Here is a 27,735-nt window from a genome sequence, read left to right as displayed (position 1 = left end):
AGCATTTTGCCGGTCGATGCAAACCCAGACTGTTGTTTCATCAGCCGTCAAGTTTCACTAACATGACCTCATAACTCTGTGGCCTCCCGACCTGTTGCTGGGAGGATTTGTTGGCGGATTTATGTGAAAACAAAGCAGAGTGAGAAAGCAGGGTGGTACCTTAGTCTTGTTGTTCCTGAAAGGGAGAACACTGGGGCTACTTAAGGCATTAATCAGCTGTTTTGTGTTGCTAATGTGTAGCATTTGAAAGGCTTCTGTGTGGGCTTGTGGTTTCTAAGGGCTTGTTTGCTTTGCCATTTGCTGACACGGTATTAGGAAAGTACGATGTAGGGTTATTTGTTATTGAGCTCCTAAAATTAGCTCTTAACATTTAGAGCGAGGTGATACCTTTTGGCCTCTGAACTTGCAGTTTCTATCATTCCTGAATAGGACAAACACAGTTTACCAGGTAGTTGAGGGTTATTTGAATGTTAACTTAATATATTTGTCACTTTATGGGACTGCATTAAGGTGCCCTGTAGGATTGTTGACCCCTTGGAATGCTAAGGAGCAATGATTCGTTGTGTTTTTCTAATCACTTATCATTAACTGGTGGGTCCCCATTTCTTTCTTTGTCTTGCACAAGTTTTCCACAGTTCTGCTGCTGATTTTAGATGTGGTTGCAGCCAAGAAGTAGCAATGTCCCAACAAAGGGAAGACCACAAGCTTTCAGACATGGTTGTAAACTTGTCTGAAATGTTTTGGATGCGAAAATATGTTTTTAACGATGCTTTTTTCACACCTTGGGGAACATTTCAATACAACTTTTGTCTGTTAACCAGAAATGTGAGCCTTACCCAGCTGTACTCTCTGAATTTGATTACTATTGCTATGCAGTAGTAGTGGCTTGTCTCAACAGCTACACAAGTATTTACAAGCTGGCAAAACAGGAAGACAGAAGCCAATAATTGGTTTTAAGTATTTATTACTTCACTCTTTCTGTTCCTTTAGCGTGTGCACCTTTAAAAGTCTACATACATACTTAATGTTTGTTTTTGTTTGATTAAGGTCTGGTACAGTGAGGCGCTCCAACACCAGTCCAATGGGGTTTCCGAAGTTGGCCTCGGGGTCCCCCAGCTCAGCGGATGTACCTCAGACCGCCAGCAGGCGTCTCTCCACCGGCAGCTCCCGGCCCTACTCTCCATCACCTCTTGGTAAGGACTCGTCTGGACATGTCCCAGCTTTTTTAATAAGACCTTCCAGACATGTGTTTGACGTGTCCAGAAGCTCCCAGTGAAAATTACTGTGTTTGTGTTCGCAGTGGGCACCATCCCCGAGCAGCTGGGGCACTGCTGCTGTCACATGCAGAGCCACGAACCCCGCAGCCGCAGCTCCTCAGGAGGTCAGTTCACATGCGACACCACGGCCTGGTCACCCGCTTAACCAAAAACAAACACAACTGTGTGTCTAAGAATTAACATGAGATATGGGTTGTTGAAACAGCAAATGGTAATCAGACCAAATAAAAATAGTATCGTAATGTAGATCTTATCAAATGCAAGGTAAAGCAGAACAACAATTTCTCAGGTAAGGACCTCCAGGACAAGGTTAAACCATATACTCCATCATGTGCACTTAGCTCTTCATTGGCTAATCAGCTAGCTAGTAAGATCCCCGTATAAATATTAGGACACTAGAAGGTATACACATCTTCAGTTGCAGGCTAAAAATACCTGCCTGTTAATACTGAAGCTTGGCCAATTAAAAAAATCGTACTTCTCTGTGTAGCACTAACAATGAAAAGGCTGGTTGAAAGCTAATGTTCTTACAGGATAATGGCTTTTTTAGAATTTGTAAAGTTGAATGCATTTATTGTAAGTTGCTTTGGAAAAATTGTCAGCCAAATGAAATGTGTTGTAATTATGTAATATAAAATGAACCATACAGATGCAATGATAGGTAACAGTTTTATTATAAAAGGCCACACTGTATAAAATCAGAATCAGAATCAAGTTTATTGCCAGGTACGGTTACACACACAAGGAATTTGATTTGGTGCAAACATAAACATTCTAAGAAAATAAGTAGCAAAAGTAGGTAACAAATCTAAAGATAATAAAATAACTATTTTTAGGAAACTATTCAGCATTTACTAAGAAAATGCTAAAGACAAATATATACTGCAAGTTTAAATTTAAATATACAAAGCTAAAAAAAACAAAACAAAAGAAAGACACCTAGGACAGGAAAATATGGCGATATATATGATATGCATTGGCAAGTTAACTGCAGTTGTTGCTTTATTATCTCATGTGTGTCATAACTTTATTATTCCATGGATTAAAACAAGTCAAGGTCTTTTGAAAAGTCACTTCAGAGGTCACATCTTGGAACGTCTTCACTGTTTGTGTAAGGACCTTTGCTGTCATGGTGACCACTGTGTTATGAGGGAAGTGTACTGTGAAATAAAACCAGACAGACAACAGAACTTTGTCCCCCTATTTTTAAAAGCCATAAAAACAAGTAGACTTCAATCCAAACAGAGAGTGTCTTCAGACAGTCTCAGGGCTGTTGTACACTGACTGGTGTGACGCACAGAGCTCATTAACAGTGTCACAGTAGCATCACTCCCCGCTGTTTCTCTTTTACTCAGAGCTGAGGGACAAATGATTTAGCTGGAGTGTCACATTTTCTCTGATCAGTCTAAATCAAGTCTAAACTGATTTTTAATACACTACGCTTTATGGTCCATTTACCTAAACTGACCTCTAATCCACTCCCTTCCTTCTCCAGGTTCCCCCGTCCCGTCCTCTCAACTACTGGGGGCCCGGCTCCAGAGTGCCCCCACCCTGACCGAGGTCTACCAGACCAGGCAGAAGCTCCACAAGCAGTTATCAGACCCGGTTCAGCCTTCCTCCTCCGCCTCCTCTTCCTCCTGCAGTCATTCCCCTCAGTTCGGCCGACCGGCCAACCTGGGCTCCTCCCCCACAAAGCTTCTGGGCACCTCCCCCCGCACGTCAGACTGGCTGCAGAAGTCCCCGCTGCCCACCATCATCGGCTCTCCCACTAAAGTGAGTGCAGATATTAAGTGTTTCAAAGATCAGCACCAAACACATTCAGGTTTTTAATCTCCTTTTTTATTTTTTTAACCTTTCAGACCATTTCGGCCCCGTTCAAGATTCCCAAAACGCAGGCGTCCTGTAATCTAATGGCGCTGGCGGACAGCCCCATACCCACCAAGACGTTGGCAGATGCTCGGGAAATCTGTGCCCACCACTGCAGCCCGTACCTCTCCGGACGGCCCGCTGCCCCCGAGGCCAGCAGGACCTTTGGCAGGTAGGACTCCTTGACCGTTTCCTTCACTACCCCGTTTCCTTTGCTACCCCATCCCATCTTTCAAACGTCCATTGATGGTCATTGTCGTTTACCTCTAATATGGATGTGCCTTTTCTATTCTTTGTATACTTCTGTTTGTATACTCCGAATCCCTCTAGATTTGTGTATTTTTATAAAAAATTAAGTCTTAATACTTAAGATTCAAAGGTTTTATTTTGAAATAGCTACAGTGTAGTTGTTGGCTATAGAAATCCCAAGCTCCTCCGAAAGTGCAAATTCCAAAATAACCAAACATTAAAATTTCTAAATTTAGGAATAAGTAAACTATGTACATGTTAAACAGCATATGATGAAAGTAAATAAAATATATACTGCACAGTTGAATAATGTATGTAATAATATCTAAATATGTGGACTGCAAACAGAATAATATACGTAGAAGACAAATGTGCTATTTTAATTTTGTCTTCTACTTGTATAAGTCACCTACATGTTTTTAGAGGAAAGGGCAAGTGCCTGGTGCAACTCTCTGTCTGTCCTTTATGACGTGACATCACTTTTCCCGTGTGTTTGACATTGTGCTGACGTTGTTTGTCTTTTTCTCTGCAGGTCCGTTAGTACAGGTCGTCTGTCTGAGCAGCAAATCAGAATCACTCTGGGAGGACAGGCCTATCAGGGCAGCACTGACAGCCTGAACACGGAGCGACCCATGGACACAGGTATGAGTTGTTTGCACATATAGGGGGATTACTAATGTATCGTTAGTCTGTATTTTTCCTTATGAAAAATGCCAGAATGATAACTCCCCTGATGCTTCCTTATCCAGAGCCTTCATTTAAACTCACATTTTTACAGTCTATGGTATAGTATTAAACCAGTGTCCTCTCCCTAAAGCCCCTGCAGGTCCCACTGGGCTGGTTCAGGGTATGTCAGCGAGTCCCCGCACCGTCCTCTTCACCGTGGGTTCCCCGCCCAACAGCAGCACTCCGCCCACCTGCAGCCATCTGGCCACACGGCCCCGCACCACCTCAGGTGAGCACCCTGACCCTGAGCAAATAAGCTGTTCCAAACAACATGTTTTTTAGTTAGTATTGATCTCATGACCCCCCCCTCTCCCCTCCAGTGGGCTCCAACAGTTCTGGCGGCTCCCTGTGCTCCACCAGCGGTCGGGTGTATGTGGGATCTCCTCCCGGCATGGCCATGGGCTCCTCTCCTCCAGGAGGTTTCGGGGTTGGTCAGGTTGCTCCCGGGAATGATGGGGCACCCAGCAGCCTGCGCTACGTTCCCTATGGGACCTCCCCTCCCAGCTTGGAGGGGTTCATCACTTTCGAAGCCCCTGAGCTGCCTGAGGAGACCCTTATGGAGGTGAGGAAGTCAAGTGTTAAGAGTCTGTTAATCATTTCTTAACAGGAAAATCAAGTATGCCAAAAGGAAACACAGAGGCGTTTTTTTTGGGAAATGACAGCCCTTTATATTATATTTTAACTAATTGAACGTCCTACCCCCTGACTAAGTCTATATGTTCCCCCCCATTTAAAAAAAAATATATATATATTTTTGTATTCATATATTTTCAGTTTTTGTCTCCTTCTAAACAAATAACACCCTGTCATGTGCAAGGATCAGGATGTGTAAGCGATACAATGCTGTGACCTCTTTCTTTTCTTGTGAAAATGTTTGTATTGTTTGTCGATTCTCCACTCCTTAATAAATAAATGAAATAATAATAATTTAAAAAATCAATTATGACGTTTCCGATGCACAGTAATGCCCTGCTCGATTTAACCCACTGTTGGTCGGAGGTCCTTTTCTTGAATTCGTCCAGATAGGAATCGCTCTTTTCCCCCAGTATAAATAACATTTTCTGATTCCCTGCATTGGCTGAATCATTACATCAGCAACCAATCAGAGACTATGTACACTTTGCCAATTATGTGGCCTAATGAACGCACAGTGTTTTTATGCATGATTCCATTTTTCTTTAAAATAGTATCACGGTCAAAATAATATGATTCTTACTGTTTGTTTACGAATGGCCATTAGTGACATTTCCCAGCTTCATGACTCACTCTGTTTTATTTTAGTCTTTCCTGTTATTCATTTATACTCTGTCTGGTCCAGCGAGAGCACACAGACACACTGATGTACCTCCGCATGATGCTCTCCTTCACTGACTGCGTCCTGGAGATGGCAGCGGTGCGAGCCGGCGGGATGGAGCTTGGCGCCTCGCTCTATCCCCCTCAGGACAGCGTGGTGGTGGACCAGATCAGCCAGCTCAGTAAAGAGTGGGGGTAAGGAATGCCCAAAGTCTGCTCTGACGGGATCTAAAATAATGACTAATATCATGCAGTCTGAGGAGCAGGAGGAGGAGGAGGGGGCTTGTGGTACTGCAGTGTCTGATTTGCTGTGATTGTGCTGCCCCCTACAGGCAGGTGGAGCAGTTGGTGCTCTACATGAAGGCGGCCCAGCTCCTGGCTTCCTCTCTGCATCTGGCCAAGGCGCAGATAAAATCAGCCAAGCTCAATCCTTCCACTGCCGTCAAACAGGGTAAGGAAATGTCCTCCAATGACCTGTAACCACCATATCCCACTAGAACCTGTATCTGCTGTTCACCCTTTCCAGCAGTAGGAGTTTAAATGTTCCCTTTGTCTATTTCCTGTTTACTGTTGTTCCAACTAAACACCTGTTGCTGTCTAGAGAGCAATACATCCTTTTAGAGATATTTAATTCATTCAAGCATGGCTCTTTCGTACAAGGGATCACCCTACAGTAGGGGTGCCCAAACTACGACCCAGGGGCCGACTGCGGCACTTTGTCCATTTTGAAATGTCCCTCAGCCAATTAAAAAAGTATAATGGAATATGGCCCACACCTGAAACTTGTGCTTTTCTTGTATTGTACTTAATATACATGTTGACAGATATTACACAGTATTCATGTTTTTAAAACCCACTTTTCAAATAAATTCGGTCGATTAAAGTTGAGAAAATCTTCTAACAAATCTTAGTTGATGAAAAAGCCAAATAACTTATTTTCATAACAAGCTTGAGATATACCCTTCCCATTTCCCCGTATTATAAGCAGTCCGAGGCTTCTGTTTTTTAATGGATGAGCTGCAACACTTTATTTAAAATATACAGTGGGGCAAAAAAGTATTTAGTCAGCCACCAATTGTGCAAGTTCTCCCATTTAAAAAGATGAGAGAGGCCTGTAATTTTTATCATAGGTATACCTCAACTATGAGAGACAGAATGAGAAAAAAAATCCAGGAAATCACATTGTAGGATTTTTAAAGAATTTATTTTCAAATGATTGTGGAAAATAAGTATTTGGTCAATAACAAAAGTTCATCTCAATACTTTGTTATATACCCTTTGTTGGCAATGACAGAGGTCAAACATTTTCTGTAAGTCTTCACAAGGTTTTCACACACTGTTGCTGGTATTTTGGCCCATTCCTCCATGCAGATCTCCTCTAAAGCAGTGATGTTTTGGGGCTGTCGCTGGGCAACACAGACTTTCAACTCCCTCCAAAGATTTTCTATGGGGTTGAGATCTGGAGACTGGCTAGGCCACTCCAGGACCTTGAGATGCTTCTTAGGAAGCCACTCCTTCGTTGCCCTGGCGGTGTGTTTGGGATCATTGTCATGCTGAAAGACCCAGCCATGCTTCATCTTCAGTGCCCTTGCTGATGGAAGGAGGTTTTCACTCAAAATCTCACGATACATGGCCCCATTCATTCTTTCCTTTACACGGATGAGTCGTCCTGGTCCCTTTGCAGAAAAACAGCCCCAAAGCATGATGTTTCCACCCCCATGCTTCACAGTAGGTATGGTGTTCTTTGGATGCAACTCTGCATTCTTTCTCCTCCAAACACGACGAGTTGAGTTTTTACCAAAAAGTTCTATTTTGGTTTCATCTGACCATATGACATTCTCCCAATCCTCTTCTGGATCATCCAAATGCCCTCTAGCAAACTTCAGACGGGCCTGGACATGTACTGGCTTAAGCAGGGGGACACGTCTGGAACTGCAGGATTTAAGTCCCTGGCGGCGTAGTGTGTTACTGATGGTAGCCTCTGTTACTTTGGTCCCAGCTCTCTGCAGGTCATTCACTAGGTCCCCCCGTGTGGTTCTGGGATTTTTGCTCACCGTTCTTGTGATCATTTTGACCCCACGGGGTGAGATCTTGCGTGGAGCCCCAGATCGAGGGAGATTAGCAGTGGTCTTGTATGTCTTCCATTTTCTAATAATTGCTCCCACAGTTGATTTCTTCACACCAAGCTGCTTACCTATTGCAGATTCAGTTTTCCCAGCCTGGTGCAGGTCTACAATTTTGTCTCTGGTCTCCTTTGACAGCTCTTTGGTCTTGGCCATAGTGGAGTTTGGAGTATGACTGTTTGAGGTTGTGGACAGGTGTCTTTTATACTGATAACGAGTTCAAAAAGGTGCCATTAATACAGGTAACGAGTGGAGGACAGAGGAGCCTCTTAAAGAAGAAGTTACAGGTCTGTGAGAGCCAGAAATCTTGCTTGTTTGTAGGTGACCAAATACTTATTTTACCGAGGAGTTTACCAATAAATTCTTTAAAAATCCTACAATGTGATTTCCTGGATTTGTTTCCCTCATTTTGTCTCTCATAGTTGAGGTATACCTATGATAAAAATTACAGGCCTCTCTCATCTTTTTAAATGGGAGAACTTGCACAATTGGTGGCTGACTAAATACTTTTTTGCCCCACTGTAAATGAAACCCTATAGAGAGCTGTGATGTAAGATAAGAATGACTTTATTATTCCCAAACTGGGAAATGTTTGTGTTGCAGCAGCATAACACAATACAAGGCATAGAAAATAATTAGAAACAAAAAGAAGAAATAAACAATGCTAAAGTGTAGACATCTCAAAGAAGAAATAGAAATAAAAATAAACTGGCATTAGAGAAAAGATTTATATACAGTTGACAATGAAGATAAATAATCTGTAAACTATTGAAATGAACAAAATCTAAAGCAGGATATTTTATACATAATAGTGCAATGAATGGAATATTAAATATAAATGTACAATATAAAGTGTCAAAAGTGATTGTTATGTTCCAGTTAACAAGTACACTGTTTGTTTTCTTAAAGCATATTCAAGTATCAAGAATAATTGACTGATTTTGCTCGCTTATAACTTAACCTGTGAGGCAAAATACCTCACCTTTAGTGAGAGGCCGAGCCCTTTGTATGTTTTTCTGTATGTTGCCCTCAGTGATAAAGTTTGGACACCCCTGATCTACAGGGTAACATTTAGCTTTATAAGAGAGCAACAATACGACATACACACACTTTCCCCACGCTCTTATCTTTTTATGTTATATGTTCTTGTTTATATTTGCACTGTGGGACTGCCAGAAACGGTATTTCAATTTTCTGTTTGTATAACACATGTGGACACTTTGACAATAAAGTGGACTTTGACTTTGACTATTTTGAGTGGGATAAAACACTACAGCCCAAACCTTTAAACATCTGTTTATCAAGGATTACAATACTTGTTTAAAGGTTACTACTTCAATACCAACATTTCTATAACATTTGTAATGTTTATTTACAATCAAAGACTAAATATGTCCCTTTTTTTCTCTCAGTGGTGAAGAGTCTGAACGAGCGTTACAAAAGCTGCATCTCCCTCTGCCGGCGGCTGACCGACAAACTCAACCACTTCTTCTCCGACAAGCAGCGCTTTATGGACGAGATCAACAGCGTGACGGCGGAGAAGCTCATCTACAATCATGCCGTGGAGATGGTAAGTGCCAGATTTACAATGCAAAAGCATCAATATCTTAAAAAATACATTTGGATTCTTGTCAGTTTATTTGAAGGCCTAACGAGATGCTGTGTCTGGTTCAGGTTCAGTCAGCGGCTCTGGATGAGATGTTCAAGCAGACAGAAGATATTGCCTACCGCTACAGCAAAGCCGCCATGCTGCTGGACGGCCTGTCCAAGATCCTGCAGGACCCCACTGACATTGAGAACGTGGTCAAGTGTGAGTAAAATCTCTGATACACACATTCCTACACATAAAACCTGCAGCAGTAATCACTCGTATGAACAGACAGGGGTTTAAGTGGCATCTGTTGCTGGCTTCACCTGATTAGCTTTAGAACGGCTGTGATCTAACGTTCTCTCATTGTGTTCTTATGTAAAGAGCGGTGAAAACTGTCGCCAAGCTCAAATTTCATATTATTCTTACTTTTACATTAATTGTTGCTGACCGTATTACATGCAGCCAATGAGATAGCAGCTGTATAAAGAGGCCCAAGCTAGCAGGGGAGCTAGCCATAGAAAAATGAAACTTAGCTAGCGCTTTTTTTATGTCAAAATTCTGCGTCCTACCTCAAGGCAAACTCAGGCAGATTGGGAATTAATTTAAAGAATTTATCAAACACCTTTTGTGTTGGTAACAAACAAAATTCCACAAAAATGTACAAATCATGTACAGATCTGACTCTTTTCAAAATGGGAAACAGCTTATTTTCACTTAAAAATAAGCTGTTTTCACAAAAATGTATGAAGGTGCAGTTGTTTTTCTTTATGTTCACTTCTTGAAATGTTTGCATTAACAACTGTAATTTATTTTATTTTGTGTGTCTATCCTTGCAGACAAGGCCAGCGTGGACCGCAGGATCTCAGCCCTCTGCTACTGCACTGTTACACTATACGAGTAGCAGCACTCTCTCACACACACACACACACACACACACACACACACACACACACACACACACACACACACACACACACACACACACACACACACACACACATACACATACACATACACATACACATACACACACACGGACCACGTCCTAAGACTACCATCCTCACAAAGACCCCTATCCCTCCTGTAGCAAGTTCAAGCACTTTTCATTTGACGGTTTCATCTGTATTTATCATCCCACTGGCTGCATCACGGACTGAACTGTGACAAGCGACTGATGCACAAACCAACCAAAGATGATCCAGGAACTAAAAACTGAAACTGGATGTGGACATAATGCATGCACCTCCATGTGCAATTTTCTTCCTACGCCATGATGGTGAAAAAAACCATCTGATCAACATAAATATATATAAAAAAACATCTTTCAGGATATCATTCGTTTTTTACCAGAAGAAGAGGAGGATGGACAGGACTATGAGACGGCCTCAATAGACTCCCCATGGAGCAGCTTTTTAAAACCTGCTTACTATGTGATATCAGTTGTTATTTACTCGGTGTTTAAGTTGTTATTGTTCTTATTTATTGGTTCAGAAGAACATGGAGTCTCCTGCCTATTTTGAAATAACCTCAAGTATTGGATCATAAGGAAAAGGAAGACGTTAAGCAGATGGCTGATCACTGTAACAAATCCAACCATTTTTACGTGAAACACAAACTGTTGTAACGGGAAAAAAGACAGCCTTTTGAGCAAAGGAACCTGTAGATTTGATATGTTTTTGTAATTTTTTCTTCTGTTGTTAGCTCAAGCACTTTATTGTGGATTGAGAGGTGTGTCAGTATAAAATCTGAAGGTAGAAATGTGAAGGCAGGGGGATGATCACTCCCGCCCCCACCCTCAATCCTTACAGATTGACAGAATGCATACATTTCCCATCAGGCAGAGCAACCAGGGTAAGGGGTTATCTTAGCTGAGACAAACTGCCTTCTTTTAAGATCAAATCAATTTTCTCTTGATGGCCGATTGAAATTATTTTTAGCCATGGTAAGACAATCAAAGTCTTCCCTGTTCTTTACCTTTGACATGCAGTTGTTGGTACTATTGTTCACACAAAATTACATAACAGGGATTTTGATTGGCTTGTATCAACCGCATTTTCCACTCTCAACAAGAAAATATCTAAAAATCCACGTCACGTATTCCCATTTGTTTCCCTGTTTTGTTGGAATGTAAAAGAGTAAGATATATATAACCTGACGACTTACTGAGTTTAATTTTACTAAAGGAATACAGCTTTTTATGTTCCGTCAGTATCTGTAGCTACATTTGTTTTTTTTAACAAAACTTGATGTTTGCAATCTTGTAAATATTTTTATGTGGTGCATGTGATGGTTCCTTTCCCCTCTTTTCAGGAGGGGGTGTGTTTGTTTATGGGGTGTCGATGACGCCGCCAGACGGCCTGCCTGTCAGTCAAAGAGCACAAATCTTTATATGTACATAGCTGAATTTGATACATTTTATTCATGTCTGCCAAGGGTTTTTTTTTTAATAAGGATAACCTTTTTTTGGCACAACAGGGGTGTGCCAAAGAATAAACTAACTCGTGGCAGCTCTTTCTGGAGAACTCTTTCTATCAGGACTGTTCGTTGTTCAGATCAACACACATATTTGCTTAGTGGGAAACTTTCTGAATTAGATACTAATTTCCCAAAATTGTACTTGATTTGTCACAATCTGCACTGCCTAGCATCCGCTCTGTCCCTTCGCCTCCCCTCAAGTCATCTGCTGTGCTCCTAATAGTGTATGTACTGTAAGTATGTATGAGTCGGTGTATATAGACACACTTGCCAGGTGTGCATTAAGGCCAGTAGTAAACAGTAAATGATGAAAAAGGAGGTGCCTTCCTTATGTGAAAGCAGACCAAGGCCTACCCCTCTGTACAGGTGTGAATACATTCTTTTTCTGTGTACAAATGTGTATAGATGCATTCACAGGCCCCCTAGGCCTGTTTCTCTCATGTACTGTTTCTTTTTAAAGACATATCTGGGTTTACTTTGTTCTCTTCATGAACCACACAAAGCCTTTTACTGCACACAGAGTGAAGAGGGACAACAAAGGCTGAATCTTCGCTCTGTACCATTTGTGTCCATGGACTGTAACTGAAAATGGACTGTTTGAAGATGAAGCATGGGTTCCGAGGCTGCATTTTTACCCGGTTAGAACCTCTAGCATCTTGAATGTACTGTATGTACCCCGTTGTTTCGCGCCTCTCCAGCTTGATCCGAATGCATTTCGAAAGAAACCTGCCGTCAGTCATGACCCTGCAAATGCGACTCTTTCCAAGCACCCATTTTTTTCAGAGAAATGTTAATGTTACACTTGTGTCCCTCGCAGAGGGGTGTCAGTCTTTGTTCTTTATAGAACCCAAATACAGTCTTTGTTATTAAAAACAGAAGAAATTAAAACGTGTTGCTGTATTTTATTTTTGCTTGGTTATATTATGATCTTGGGCTAAAGATCTAATAATAACAAATAATAACGATTAATATAAAAAAACAAGTTCAGTTTTTTCATTCAACAACCTCTTTTCCAGAATTTCATTAGCTTTCAATATTTCCACAAACATTAATTTTTGTGACCTTTCAAATAATTACCATACATTAGAGGAACATTAGCTAACATTATTGAATAACCAAGTAATAATTAGGATCTCATTACCCATGTGTCTTGTTATAATCTACGTTTAGTATTTTTTCAACATAATGAGAGAGTAAATCATATTAATGACCTACAGGATTATCAAAAATCCTTTCAATTGCTGAAATAGCATAGCTACTTAGACAGGCCTGTTACCTTGCTGCTACATTGTTGTTGTTATTGTGATAGGGAAGTCAGCTGGTTGTATCTTGAAGCTGATTGGTTATTCCCCTGATGGACACACCTTCAACCAATAGCTGACGCCGTCTGGCTGAAGCTAATGACAAACACAGGACATTATAACTTTGAAACTAGAAAGCTACTATCGTCAACCATTAATACTGAAAAGGTAAGGTGTTGCTTACAAAGCTATTAAAAGCTTATTTGTGTTATTTTATTTTCTATGGCGTGCGTTAGCTATTCAACAACAGTTTGCAATGCTATGCTGTTAGCTAAAAAGCTAAGCCAGTCTGGCTTTTACAGCATAGTGACTGGTTTGTCTAGTATAGCGAATATTATCAGTGTTTGCTTTACAGTGCAATGAAAGCTCCAGCAAAGCTACGGCTGCACATAGTAATTCGCACACTAGTTTAAAAGGTATTAAAGTTGTGTTGATGCTATGTAACCTATCACAGCTAGCTTGTATGAGCTATAAACATATATTAATTGTCATGGTTTTACTGCTTATCAGCAAGTAAATGTACCACATTTACTTAAAGTGACAAATAAGTGTCATACTATTACTTTTTCTGACATAACATTAGCTATTGTAGCATCAATTGTTCAACTTTTAGTAGAATTTGCTTTCGGCTTGCTTAACTGTCAACATTTCTTTATCAACCCGGAAGTTAACATTGGCATCAATATAGTTTATTTAAAAGGGTTAGGGCCTCATCATTTTTATATTCTTTATTAAAGATGTCCCGGGAACAGCTGGCTGTACAGCGGGCCAGGAAGTCCTTCCAGACAGGGAAAAGCAAGCCTCTGGAGTACAGGCTCCACCAGCTGAAGAGCCTGCTCCGCTTCATCACCGAGAGACGCAGGGACATTGCAGATGCTGTCAAAAGGGACCTCGGCAAGGTGGGTTGGTCACATAGACTGTATCCATAGAGATCAGTTATAAGCTTTCAGTGAGTCCAGGTACTGGCAGCTCACTGACAGCAGGATACAGTATTCAACATCGTTCAAACATTCAATGCAAAGGTACATTTCAGTCTCTATTGAACAGCAGATTAATAGTTAAAATTTAAACTATAATCATACGACATGGTGAGGATTTGTGAAATGGGACACCCTGTTAAACTACCTAAATCTTTAAATTAGGGGTCCAGACACTTAACAGAAAATATTTACAGCAACATATCAATTGGTGCGATTTTATGTAGGCTACTATACCGAAACATTACAAGCTAAAAAGCACATAACATTAACCAAATTAAATCAATTTAATCCAAACATTACATTCTTCAGTTTAACATTGGTCTATAATAGCTTACAGGTAACACAGAAACATGACAAGGGAAAACAACAGAAGGAATTTAATGCATTTGGGAGGAGAGTAACTACCGTAAAGTTCCTAACCATTTAGATTAGAAGATTTATATTGTAATTAACACTTTTCATTACTGCCATGTAGCTTTTGACTCTCAAGAGTAATGTTCACCAATGTAAGTTACACTTTAAAACAAGCACAGGCATAGCAAATGAGTTCTGGATTTGGTCCTTCTGCTTTCAGAGTGAAAATGGGACGGAGCTGTTTGAGACCCTGGGACTGGAGGGAGAGATCAAGCTGGCTGTAGAGAAACTGGCAGAGTGGGCGGCTCCTCGGCCGGTGGAGAAGAACCTGCTCACCATAACTGATGAGGTTTACGTGCAGCCGGAGCCTCTGGGGGTGGTGCTCATCATCGGGGCCTGGAACTACCCCTGGGCTGTCACCCTGCAGCCACTGGTTGCTGCCATCGCGGCTGGTACTACATTTTCCTATACACACTCATAACAATCAGAAATCCTTTATTAGTCCGGTAACACGGAAATTTACCGTATTACAACAGCAAGAGTATAGTGCAGATTAATTAAAAGGAGTAGATACTATATATTTATATATATATTAAAAACATTAAAAAGTAGGCACACGTTTTTACAAAACATATAAAAAATAAACATATTAAGTAAAAGAAAAACAAATAAGAGATAAGTACACCATGATAAAAAAAGTAATAAAATGCATATATAAATATAGAAGTAGCTGATACTGTTTACAAATCACTTATTAAAAAGGATTCTATAGAGCAGAATGCAATGCAGCCACAGCATATGAGTAGTGTGGCTGCAACAACAGCCCTATCCCAGTTTCCAAAATTCTGTTAGCTTGCTGTGTAGTTGGAGAAACATGTGAAAACATTATGTAAGCAATCCAGTCCCTAAGACACTTATACATACAAATCCCAGGGGCAATTTTATGGTGTTAGACCTGTTCCATTTTTCTGGCATGGCACAGGTATGAATTGGAAAAAAATGGCTGCAGCTTCACAAGGGTAAATAATGTGAATAACCAGATCTTAAATCCTTTAGGAGTTTCTTCTCACGTAAGATCCATCTTTAAACCCGGATTCAGTGTGGGGGGGAGACGGTTTCAAAGAAATATAAATTGTACTGTCACAATTTTATATATGTGTATATATATATATACAGTGGGGCAAAAAAGTATTTAGTCAGCCACCAATTGTGCAAGTTCTCCCATTTAAAAAGATCAGAGATGCCTGTAATTTTTATCATAGGTACACTTCAACTATGAGAGACAGAATGAGGAAAAAAAATCAAGAAAATCACATTGTAGGATTTTTAATGAATTAATTGGTAAATTCCTCAGTAAAATAAGTATTTGGTCACCTACAAACAAGCAAGATTTCTGGCTCTCACTGACCTGTAACTTCTTCTTTAAGAGGCTCCTCTGTCCTCCACTCGTTACCTGTATTAACGGCACCTTTTTGAACTCGTTATCAGTATAAAAGACACCTGTCCACAACCTCAAACAGTCATACTCCAAACTCCACTATGGCCAAGACCAAAGAGCTGTCAAAGGAGACCAGAGACAAAATTGTAGACCTGCACCAGGCTGGGAAAACTGAATCTGCAATAGGTAAGCAGCTTGGTGTGAAGAAATCAACTGTGGGAGCAATTATTAGAAAATGGAAGACATACAAGACCACTGCTAATCTCCCTCGATCTGGGGCTCCACGCAAGATCTCACCCCGTGGGGTCAAAATGATCACAAGAACGGTGAGCAAAAATCCCAGAACCACACGGGGGGACCTAGTGAATGACCTGTAGAGAGCTGGGACCAAAGTAACAGAGGCTACCATCAGTAACACACTACGCCGCCAGGGACTTAAATCCTGCAGTTCCAGACGTGTCCCCCTGGTAAGCCAGTACATGTCCAGGCCCGTCTGAAGTTTGCTAGAGGGCATTTGGATGATCCAGAAGAGGATTGGGAGAATGTCATATGGTCAGATGAAACCAAAATAGAACTTTTTGGTAAAAACTCAACTCGTCGTGTTTGGAGGAGAAAGAATGCAGAGTTGCATCCAAAGAACACCATACCTACTGTGAAGCATGGGGGTGGAAACATCATGCTTTGGGGCTGTTTTTCTGCAAAGGGACCAGGACGACTGATCCGTGTAAAGGAAAGAATGAATGGGGCCATGTATCGTGAGATTTTGAGTGAAAACCTCCTTCCATCAGCAAGGGCACTGAAGATGAAGCGTAGCTGGGTCTTTCAGCATGACAATGATCCCAAACACACCGCCAGGGCAACGAAGGAGTGGCTCCGTAAGAAGCATTTCAAGGTCCTGGAGTGGCCTAGCCAGTCTCCAGATCTCAACCCCATAGAAAATCTTTGGAGGGAGTTGAAAGTCCGTGTTGCCCAGCGACAGCCCCAAAACATCACTGCTTTAGAGGAGATCTGCATGGAGGAATGGGCCAAAATACCAGCAACAGTGTGTGAAAACCTTGTGAAGACTTACAGAAAACGTTTGACCTCTGTCATTGCCAACAAAGGGTATATAACAAAGTATTGAGATGAACTTTTGTTATTGACCAAATACTTATTTTCCACAATAATTTGAAAATTAATTCATTAAAAATCCTACAATTTGATTTTCTGTTATATTTTTTCTAATTTTGTCTCTCATAGTTGAGGTATACCTATGATAAAAATGACAGGCCTCTCTCATCTTTTTAAATGGGAGAACTTGCACAATTGGTGGCTGACTAAATACTTTTTTGCCCCACTGTATATATATATCTGCAGATTATTTACTGGTTCAATTGATTATTCCAACAAATAATCAAAGTCCAAGGTGAGGTCTTTACATTTCTTGTTTTTGTCACTGAAACTGAGCATAATAGGGCCCCTTTAAGGCTTATCATTGTGTCTATGTTTCTCGTCCAGGTAATGCAGCAATAATAAAGCCCTCCGAGGTCAGCTCTCACTCTTCCAAGGTCATGGAGGAACTTCTCCCTCAGTATCTAGACAAAGTGAGCCTCCTGTTTGTTTCTGTATGAATGTGTTTACCTTTATCTTCATGTACCTTTTATCTAATGACTGCGTATCCTCTCCCTAGGATCTGTACCCAGTGGTGACGGGTGGAGTTTCAGAGACCCAGGAGCTGCTGAAGCAGAGGTTTGACCACGTCTTCTACACAGGTAGCGGCACCGTGGGTAAAATAGTGATGGAGGCCGCGGCTCGCCACCTCACCCCGGTGACCCTGGAGCTGGGAGGGAAGAGCCCCTGCTACATCGACAAGAACTGTGACATCAGTATGGCATGCCGGTCAGTCTGAAAGCTTTACATAATTATCAAACACATAGCAGTTTGGAAGCTACCAAAGCAACTTTTGAATGATTCTTCCCGAATACAGTCGCATCACATGGGGAAAGTTCGTCAACTGTGGCCAGACGTGCATCGCTCCTGACTTTGTCCTGTGTGAACCCTCCATCCAGAGCAGAGTGGTAGAAGAGATCAAGAAATGTATCAAGGTTGGTCTAAATTAAGTTTGTAATGAATCAGTTATTATTAGATAGGATTTCTTTGGTCCTAAACTAAATAAACGTTGTTTTTGTTACTTCAGAGTAAGTTTTATAAGTAAGAAGACAAATATGCAATGTAAAAGACAATAAAAAACAATTTAATTACTGCTAAACACCTAAGTAACTATAGCCATACACAAAGGAGAAAACACACACACACTCAAATAAGTAATGAAATAAATATAGAATACAAAAGGCTGTTAGCTAGTGCTAAATTGTGTTAATAATATGGTCTTTAATCAGGCATGATGGGGAAATGTTCCCTCGTAAAAAATTGGAAAACGTGGGTCCTATGTTCACCCCAAATGCATTTAAAATAAATTCTGATCTTCTCCATTCTCCATCTTAAAGGAAAACATTTCTACAAGCCAGTGGATATGAGATGGAGACACAGTGGCTTGTCATTGAATCAATATTAGCCATCTAGCCAGTAAGGTGTTAAAAGCTATCGCATGTCTTTTGGATTTAGGGAGGGAGGGTAAAGAGAGGGAACAACAACAAACGAAATAAAAAGACAAAAAAAAGGAAAACAATAACAACCTTAGCACAATAAATAAGCAAAAAACAACAAAAAGTATAAGCAATAGAATTCAAAAAATGAAAATGAATTGATACCAGTGGAATTGATGTCACCTTTCATACACAGTGGTAACACAAAGTGCTTCACAAAAACACAAAGACAATTTACAAACAGAAACAATACTATCTCCCCCTTCCTGGTTGATAATCAATGTAACACATACAATACTTTTGCGATAAAAAATAATAATATACATTTATATATATGTATGCATACATACTGTATACAGAAGAATAAAGAACCAATCAGTTAAAAGCAAAATAAAAAAAAGGGAGGAATGCAACGTTAGTACTTTTCTGCAGTGGACCATTTGCACAATATAACTGATTACATACAAAGAATAAGACAACACAGATTTTTTTGGGGTGTGTTTTCCATGTTCAAACAATAGGAATCATAACTTGTTACATTAATTTGCGCAGCAGTGAAGCAGGCGTTAGGAGGAGATACATTTCTATGCCTACTGATAATGATCCAAACTGTACTTTTTCCTTATTTCACACATTGCAGGAGTTCTACACAGAGAATCCCGAAACCTTTGAGGACTACGGACGCATCATCAACCAGCATCACTTTAAGAGGCTCATGGGTCTGATGGAGGGGAACACAGTGGCTGTCGGTGGGGGCAGCGATGAATCCCAATGCTATATAGGTACATGGTGTGTTACAGCACTAGGCATTTAAGATGAAATTGTTCTGTTCGTTAGACACACATGTCAAGTTGTGTGAACCAAATAGATTGCGGTAGAGTTAGCGTTATATTTTGTTTATGGTATTTTTTAGTGTGCTTTTATATCCAAACATGTTTTCATTAGAGTATAGTGAGGTGCAGTGATGATTTTTTATTGGAAGTAAGCATTGCAAGGGCTAGTTCGACAACAAAACAATGGGATTTTTCCATATTGCAGAATAAAAGGACTTTATCCAACTTCTAAGATAATCACATGTAGTTCAGCAGGATCATTTCCACATAAAGACTCTTTTTTTTAATCGTAAATGCAATTTCAAGAGAGTAAATGGCTTTTTAACAAACTACAGCATTGTCAGATCAAGTGTGAAATTTGTCTTGTATCACAGTAGCTCCATTTGCAACCTCAACAAGGACAAAATATTAAAACACAATACAGGGAAAACAACATCACAATCACTGAGAAAAACATGCTCAGAGACTTCCCGTCAACACCGCTAAGCTACAGGCGCGATGATGATCAGTAGTCTCATTAAGTCACTCGTTAGTATACATAGAAGCATTTACTGAGTCTATATCTTAAAACAAAGTGTGAAATTCTCTTCAGCTTGTGCTCAACACAGACCTTATTTCAGGCATTTAACCACTAATGCATTCAAATATCCAGTATCAACATGTCATCTTTGGTTCGCTGATAGCTGATTGCATATTAGCTGGAGAAATGTATTCCAGTTTTAGTTTGGCTTCTTCTTTGTGATGGAAGCTGAAGCAAAGTGGTAGGGACTGTATCTGTTTTTAAAGACAGCTGTTTGCTAAAGAAAGCAGATACATTTAGTTGAATCTTATTTATCCAAATTGATGGGTGTAGTCACAGGGGAAAAAAAGCCGGGATAGATTTGCAGGACAGGAAACTCCATACACCAATGTTTTATTCCTTGCCAAGATACACACAACTTGCAACCACATAACACTACCAGTATATAATAATACTAATACTAATACTAATACTAATACTAATACTAATAATAATAATAATGATAATAATAATACTAATAATAATAATAATGATAATAATACATTTTATTTATCAAGTGCTTTAAGTTGCTTTACAGAGGTAAAAAAAGTGGTAATTAAATTTGAGCAATAGAACCATAATTATCACAAGGACATGTAATCAATCACAGATTAAAAGCTGGTCTAAAAAGGTGAGTTTTGGTCAGTGTTTTGAAGGTGGGGAGGTCAGTACCATCTCTGATTTGTTGTGGAGTGAGTTCCAGATGGTGGGGGGCAGGAATGGAGAAGGCTCTGTCCCCCCAGGTTTGATGCTTGGTTGGTGTGGGGATAGACAGGAGGTTGGCTTCTGATGAGCTGCGGGAAGGGGTGTTGTGGTGGAGCAGGTCAGCGAGGTAGGAGGGGGCCTGGTTGGTGATATAAGGCAGTTAGCGTGAGCCTCTTCTTCCTGTGTCCCTGCAGCCCCCACTGTGTTGAAGGATGTGACGGCGGAGTCCAACGTGATGAAGGAGGAGATCTTCGGGCCGCTGCTGCCCATCATCACTGTGAGCGGTGTGGACGAGGCCATCCAATTTATCAACGAGAGAGAAAAACCTCTGGTCTTATACATCTTCTCCAACGACAACAAGGTAAATGGAATACACATTTCCTTCCCCATTATTCAAATTGATGTTGATAAGATTGAACCCAAAGTGCTGCACGATTAACTGTTTCTATCCTATAAACAGCTGATCAAAAGAGTGATAGCAGAGACATCCAGTGGAGCTCTGCTAGCTAACGATTGTCTGGTGCACTTCACTGTTAGCGCCCTGCCTTTCGGAGGAGTTGGTGAGTGTTTCAAACATCCTTTTTATTCAGAGGAGTGCAGCTGAGGAACATTTGAAGCTGACTCCCTCTCTCTCTCAGGTAAAAGCGGTATGGGATGCTACCACGGCCGGCACGGCTTCAACCAGCTCAGCCACCTGCGCAGCTGTCTGATCAAGCAGCTGAACATGGAGGCATTCAACAACATGCGCTACCCCCCCCACACAGCCAAAAAGCTGGGCTGGGCGCGCTTCTTTCTGCTCAAGCAGGTGAACGTGGGCCTGCTGCGGCGCATGGCCCTGCTGGCCGCGCTGGCCGGCTTGGCAGCGTTTGTGGTGCAGGTAAAACATCTGAAATACCCCGACCCCGTCCACAGAGGAATCAAAGGCTTCGCTTTGATATCCATTATGTATTGTTCTACGCTTGTGTAGTTTCCTGGAAATAATTATTTGGTAATTATTAGCAGGATGTAAAGGGTTTATCGCCATATGAACAAAAGATACAGGGTACTTGTTTTCGATTAAATCTTAAGTCCCAGCTCTGCCAACCGTACTATAAATACTTGAGAGAAATAAGGAAGTAAAATAGTGCAAGAAAAGTTATTGGGATTAATACAATTCTGAAGTCACCTGCAGGAATAAGTAAACTATGTAGGGTAGAATGACAGGATAACTAATGTACAGTAATCAAGAATACGGTACCACTTTAAAAATTAGACTACCTTATAAAGGATTCATAAAGGGGTTATAATTAGGTTGTTAATTAGGTTGTAAACACTTCATTAAGCATTAAGAACCATTTATGAACCAGTTTTAACATAGTTTTCATACATCAACACAGGCTCACTATTTGGCAAGATGACTAAGCCTTACATTGGCTGATAGCTTACTTCCTCTTCTTCATCAGCCAGCATCCTCGGTATCTGCTGTTCACTGAGTTGATCCTCCCCCCATCCATCTTGATGTTTTGTTTATCTTTTCTCTTATAAAAGCTTATTAATGATTTATAAAGTGTTCACAACCTAATTAATAAATGAATTACAAACTATTTGTAACCCCTTTATAAGGCTAGTCTTATTGTACAGTGGTACCAGATATACTGTAGATTACATTATTCTGACGTCTCTGTGATATTTAGGTCGTTGCGTTCAGTTTATACAAAGTTTTCCAAAAGGATTTACCTAAAAGAAGCACTTAAATGCAAGTTAATATGTACTTATTATTCATGCTTTTTTGGCACCTTTATCCTCTACTTGTTAAAATGCAATACGTTCCTGTAGACTAATTTCCCTCTCTTGCTGTAAGTGAGGAAAAGACCCAAATTTACACTAATTAAATTTGAATGTACCAATTAAACAGTCTTGATCTTTTTCCTTATAATAATTAAAATATGAATTTACAGATTCAAATCGGTTCCTTTCTAGGAAACTATGGTGTGTTAAAATAAAACATCACCATGCTTTACATTAAGAACAAAAACATGAAAAATATGAAATTCACAATAAGCTTCTTTCCATCAGGAGTGTCATAATACCTTACCTTAAAATCCTTTACCAATATGTCCTTTATTTTTGGACAAAAAGCCCGTCATACCATTAAAAACCTGAAACATCTCTAACATTATGGGTTAGCAATAAACATGAGACAAATGGAGACGGTAAGGTTTTGTCAACCTCTGTGTGACCGATGGCTGCTAATTTTGCTGCTAGTAAAACTGCACTATGCAAATACCTGTATTAAAGGATCAGGTAAAACCAGAAATGTGTTTGTCAGTCTCTTAAAGCTCTCTGGCTTCCATACTCTCTTTGCCTCACATTGCTTTCCTACTGAAGTAAATGTTATAGTAATATTCTTTAAATCTCGGTAACAATGAGACAGGCAATATAGCTTTCCAGGCACATATTATGATTATATTTTTTTATGAGCTCATTTATTATCCTAAGAATATCTCCCTAATGACAAAAACTGCTGTAAAAATGGTATATGTTAATATTTATTTTAGCCAATCTTTTAAAACTGCTTTAGCCTGGAATATACACATCAAACATTAATTATATTTGGGGGATTTTAACCCTTTAAAGGCCAGTATGTTTACAAAACTCTACTGTTTTTTTGATGAATGTAAAATACATTTCAAGGAGTGTTTGATTATAATTATTATTGGGCCCTGAGATGGGTCAATGATTGGCAGCATCATTGATTTTGATGCATTGTTATTTTTCTTGTAGTGGCAGATTTTAATAGGTTTAATTCCCCAATGGAGCCCGATAGCACAGAGGAATGAGATGTATAATGCCTTCATACACACACATAACGCTGTCACATCAAGTCATTGTAGGTTCTGGTGTTTTTATGAGATATGTTGACACTGAAAAAATGAAATATTGTTTTAATTCAAGAGGGATGACAATCAGGTTTGTTGCAGTTTAATTCCCTTGGTTTAAAAAATGGAACACAACAAAAATAAATAACAAATAAATACAGGAAATAGAAAAAAGGCAAAATACCAAAAATTTAGAAAATGAAAATAAAATAGAAAAACATTACATAAAAAAAAAAAATACTATGAAGAAATTTCCGGGTGTGTGTTAGGATGTGCAGACATTGATAGAGGGGTGTGTAAGAGTTCACAGTTAAGAGAATATTATGCGATTTTTAAAAATAATAGTCCAAGATGTGCGTTAATGTAATGCATAGAGAATGATGTCAGGGGAGGGGTTTGTGTTCAGGGGGAGGGGTCTTCCACAGTCTCTCCTGCTCTCCTCAGAGTGTTCAGGCCCTACAGAGTGAGCAGATTGCAGCCAATCAGCTTCCCAGCAGAGCAAATGCTACTTCGCACTGCCCATTTTCTTGACTGCGGCTGCAGTGTAGCAGATGCTGATGGAGGATGGACTCAATGATGGCTGTGTAGAAAGAATTGTCTTTGGAAAGTTTAAAGAAGAACATCTTCTGCTGGTGCGGACTTCTGCTTCCACCCGAAATCTACAACCACTGTCTTCAGAGTGTTGAGCTCTAATTGGCCTGACCTCTCCACCAGAGAATGGAACAGTGAATGTGGTGGTGTACGTGAACTTCAGGAGCTTGAGGGACCGCTGACTGTGGGGGCAGCTGTGTTGTACGGGGAGAAGAGCCAAAGGAAAGAAAACTCCTCAAGGGAACCGTGCTGGTTGTCAGAGTCAGAGACCTGTTTCCCTGGCTCTACTTCAGGTCCAGATACACTTCTTCTCTTATAGATGCATCAACAAAAAAGAAGCCTGATGTCACTGCAATTTGTCAAGCTCATCTGAGGCTTTTCAAAGTGATCAAATAAATGCTTTAACAAGATGGAGTCCAAACCCTGGTGGTGGTGGTGGTGGTGATGAAGGTGATAAAGGTAATAAAGGTGATGAAGACAGTTCTGGAAAAGGGAATGTAGAGCGGGATTTTTGATGACCTCAGTGGGGAAACCAGAAAGAAAGGACCACCTTCAAGTTTGACAGCAATGATGTGATTGGCTATTGGGAAGTCAGTGGAAGCATCTGATTGGTTAACCTTGAAAAGGCTAAAACCTCATAGTAGAGAGAGAGAGAGAGAAGAGAGAGAGAGAGAGAGAGAGAGAGGCTTGTTGTTTTTGTTCAAAAATGGATTTATTTTTCCATGTCCAGGCTACTTACTTAAGAACCACGCAAAGTTAGTTTTTTTTCATCACCAAAACAAGGCATTTCGAAATATAAAAATGAGTATTACATTTCATTTAGCTGACGTAAAAACAATAGAGATTCAAATGAGATTCAGTGCTGGTGAATTTGTAACAAGATTAACTCTTTACCGTCATTTTTTACATTTTTAACATGAATTACCCGAATAAATGCAGAGTTTCTGTCCTGATGTCAATGGGGAGTCCATTCCACCATTTAGGAACCAGGATAGGCCAGTACCAGTCACTTAAAGCGTATTCTGGCAGCCACTGGCAGCCAATGAAGGGAGCGATGGAGAGGCGTGGTGTGGGAGAACTTTGGGAGGTTGAAGACCAATCAGGCTGCTGCATTATGGATTAGCTGTAGAGGTCAGATGGCATTTGCAGGCATTATAAGTAAGGTGTTTCTGAAGGAGCACACTAATGTTTGTTGTCTATAACTGACGTTAAATTAACCAGGCTTCTTTTTGCAGATTGATATGACTGCACAATGCCCCTTGACCCTCCTTAGCAACGGTCTGTTCTCCTTAGCAACGGTCTGTTCTCCTTAGCAACGGTCTGTTCTCCTTAGCAGCAGTCTGTTAGCGAGTATTAACCTCTGGAATGTCAAAATTGACCTATCAGAATTGAGTATATATCTAAGTGGTGTAAATAACCGTTTATCACCTGAAACTAAGAATAAATGTGCTTTCATCAGTTTAGATTAAGGCCTTTATTGCACCATAAGGTGCTGGACATTATTGCTTGTTCCTTGGCAATGAAGCCCGAAGAAACCAAAAAACTTTAAGGATTTAGTTCATTTAAAGCTCTTGCACCAGCACGTTCAATCGTTTGGCTTATTTGGAGCAAATAAGACCCTGCAAATTTGTTGTGGTTATGAGTTTCTTACCCTGTTGATAAACGCATCAGCTAAATGATATGTAATGTATTAGGAACCAATTTCAATTTTTTATAGTGCATATCAAAATACAGTATCTGAATTAGTGTTTTGTGGCCACATTATAAAAGTCTTCTGATTAATGTTGCAATCAGAAATCCTTAGACCTTAATCCCACTTAATCAGCAACCATTAGATATCTCTAATGCCCTGCTTACAGAACAATATGTAGTTATCTTGTGGGTGCTAATTATTTGTTAATAATTGACACTTTGTTGGCCCTATTGTCTCAGCCAAGGTTAAAACTGGGGACTGTATTTCATATTTTTAAGAGCTGGCATGATTAGAGAACATAACGAACTTTATAGATGGAAATTGTAATAATGATTTACTAAAACAGCTACGTAACAATGGAAACAATTATGTTAAAGAGATATTGTATTCAAAGCATGAGAATATGTGTGTGTTTACAACCTTTTAAAATAATGTCAGATGGAGTTTCTCAGATATGAGTCCCCCCCCCATACACACACACACACACATCCTACAGGCCTGTTCCCTCACACAACAATGGCTTTGTCTCCTGCAGACAATGTGTGGTGTTGTTCAGGAAATCTAACCACATAATGCCCCCTCATCTAGCCTCCCTTTAATTACCCAGCATGCTTCACTCTCCCCTGATAAATGGACCCTATTGTTCCGCTCCACCCTACCACCACCTTTTGTTGACATCCACACTTGTTGTGCTCCTGCGAACAGTTCAACTATCTGTTATCCGTGTGTTTCAAAGTGTTCTGATCTTTGTTTGTATTCACTATGGCTTCCATGTTTCTTGCAGAGGTTCCTGCAGTGGGGCTGAGGAGCAGACCCGGGGGCCCGAGTTTGACCCCGCTGCTGCAGGTGATCCTGGGACAGCCACATGAAGTTCCTGACTGATACAGCACTCTGTGATTTACTGGTCCATAATATTTCAAATGCACATAGACTGATATTTGTCCTTTAGAGATGTTTTTATTGCATTTCACTTCTCTTCGGGTGCTTTTAATGTTTTTACTGTTTTACATCACGTTTGTAGTAATTTTATGTGTCATATTTATATTTAACCTGGAGAGTTTTTCTTTAGATTATGAAATTATAAAACATTCTCTCTCTGCTAATATATTCGGTAGCAATGGTTCATGTCTACGGCGGTGGATAAGTGCAAACACGTTTCAGCAGCCAAACATTTGTTCTTCATTTGCTTGTGTTTTGGCACATTTGTGTTTTTATATCTGCATTGTTTTTCCACTGCATGTTTTTCCTAATGTAAATGTTTTGGGCTGTTTGTAACTTGTTTGCACCTGCCGGCCACCATACATTTCACTACTAAATGAAGATCTACACACAAACTAACTACCTTTGACATGGTAATCCATCACAGTGTGAATATCATGTCTGCTTTTAATGAAGACAGTTGTATTGTGTGCCACAGTGCAATTAAACATAACAACAAAAGTTTATTATAAGTCATTGTTTCGCTGTTCAGTTTTTGTTAACCATTTTCCATTTGGCACAGAACTGATTTATGAGTTTGATTTATGTTTACAGTGGCATATTATTAACACCATCTCAAGGTCATTACAATTTATGACATAGCTGCTATAAATGATACGCTGTTATTAAGATACATTGGACTCGCCGGGTAAAAACCGAGCTCAACTAAAGGAGTTAAAGTAACTCGGCCAGTATAAGTATGAATATTATTTTTTATCAGTTCTTTGAATGAATGTGGTGGAAGAAGATATTTTACTAATTACCAATGCCATGGTGTTAACATATATATTCGCATATCGTCACCTTCTTAAAATAATCGCCCAAGTCATTTTTTCAGATTGTTCAGGAAACACAAAAAACTGAACCATTTGTTGAATATATGATATTTACCAACCATTTTAATCAAAACAGTTATAACAACAGATGTCTATTGACATACCATCAACAAGGTCAGTCAAACATGGAACATGACAGAATTAAATGACTTAGGCAAATTTTTGAACATGCCTTTGTGACTTAGGCAATTTTAAACCTTCTACTCTGTCAGGAATAAAGCATAACTAACAAACTAACTAAACATAATGCTGAGGAGGCATGTGCATTTCTTCACTTCTCCTTTCAGCTCTTCTTTGCTGGGTTCTTGACTGATGCCTATTAGTGTGGCAAATTGTGAAAGAAGTGATGACACTCGACAGGCATGATGGGTTTCATTGACTGGAGGTCCTGGAATTCTCTCTCCTTGATTGGCAGAGCACATGG

General features: G+C 40.0%; 2 protein-coding genes across 3 annotated transcripts in view; both read left to right on the top strand.

The window, feature by feature from the left end:
* The window catches only part of ulk2 (unc-51 like autophagy activating kinase 2), a 43,799-nt gene extending 31,311 nt beyond the window's left edge, over positions 1 to 12,488 (top strand). Inside the window, exons 16-27 of the mRNA XM_063906628.1 lie at positions 1,048 to 1,193; positions 1,301 to 1,381; positions 2,773 to 3,050; positions 3,137 to 3,315; positions 3,925 to 4,034; positions 4,210 to 4,347; positions 4,439 to 4,680; positions 5,437 to 5,606; positions 5,744 to 5,862; positions 8,947 to 9,104; positions 9,209 to 9,344; positions 9,962 to 12,488. Of these exons, the coding sequence (XP_063762698.1) occupies positions 1,048 to 1,193; positions 1,301 to 1,381; positions 2,773 to 3,050; positions 3,137 to 3,315; positions 3,925 to 4,034; positions 4,210 to 4,347; positions 4,439 to 4,680; positions 5,437 to 5,606; positions 5,744 to 5,862; positions 8,947 to 9,104; positions 9,209 to 9,344; positions 9,962 to 10,026 (1,822 nt within the window). The 3' untranslated portion in view covers positions 10,027 to 12,488. The remainder of the gene's footprint in view (positions 1 to 1,047; positions 1,194 to 1,300; positions 1,382 to 2,772; positions 3,051 to 3,136; positions 3,316 to 3,924; positions 4,035 to 4,209; positions 4,348 to 4,438; positions 4,681 to 5,436; positions 5,607 to 5,743; positions 5,863 to 8,946; positions 9,105 to 9,208; positions 9,345 to 9,961) is intronic.
* A 457-nt stretch (positions 12,489 to 12,945) lies between these two features.
* On the top strand, positions 12,946 to 26,948 carry LOC134880366 (aldehyde dehydrogenase family 3 member A2-like). 2 transcript variants are annotated; one of them, XR_010167923.1, is made up of 11 exons: positions 12,946 to 13,069; positions 13,639 to 13,800; positions 14,456 to 14,687; positions 17,171 to 17,256; positions 17,343 to 17,551; positions 17,640 to 17,757; positions 18,899 to 19,040; positions 20,550 to 20,716; positions 20,816 to 20,915; positions 20,994 to 24,263; positions 26,282 to 26,948. XR_010167923.1 is itself a non-coding variant. In XM_063907293.1 (11 exons), the coding sequence occupies exons 1-11, from the start codon at positions 13,001 to 13,003 to the stop codon at positions 26,300 to 26,302; spliced, it is 1,545 nt and encodes a 514-aa protein (XP_063763363.1). In that variant the 5' UTR covers positions 12,946 to 13,000; the 3' UTR covers positions 26,303 to 26,948. The 2 variants fall into 2 exon arrangements, 1 of the variants encoding a protein (XP_063763363.1); XM_063907293.1 differs by having other exon boundaries at positions 20,994 to 21,232.
* Positions 26,949 to 27,735: the final 787 nt, after the last annotated feature.

This window comes from Eleginops maclovinus, chromosome 18, assembly GCF_036324505.1.
Source record: "Eleginops maclovinus isolate JMC-PN-2008 ecotype Puerto Natales chromosome 18, JC_Emac_rtc_rv5, whole genome shotgun sequence".
Lineage (NCBI taxonomy): Eukaryota > Metazoa > Chordata > Actinopteri > Perciformes > Eleginopidae > Eleginops > Eleginops maclovinus.
The sequence above is the reverse complement of the archived record's forward strand: the minus strand, read 5'-3'. Positions and strand labels throughout refer to the sequence as shown.

Bases quoted from the DNA above. Each gene is read 5' to 3' on its own strand.
- LOC134880366 (XM_063907293.1), top strand. From the start codon at position 13,001: ATGACAAACACAGGACATTATAACTTTGAAACTAGAAAGCTACTATCG. The intron at 13,070-13,638 runs GTAAGGTGTTGC...TCTTTATTAAAG, and splicing joins CAACCATTAATACTGAAAAG to ATGTCCCGGGAACAGCTGGC. The intron at 13,801-14,455 runs GTGGGTTGGTCA...TTCTGCTTTCAG, and splicing joins TCAAAAGGGACCTCGGCAAG to AGTGAAAATGGGACGGAGCT.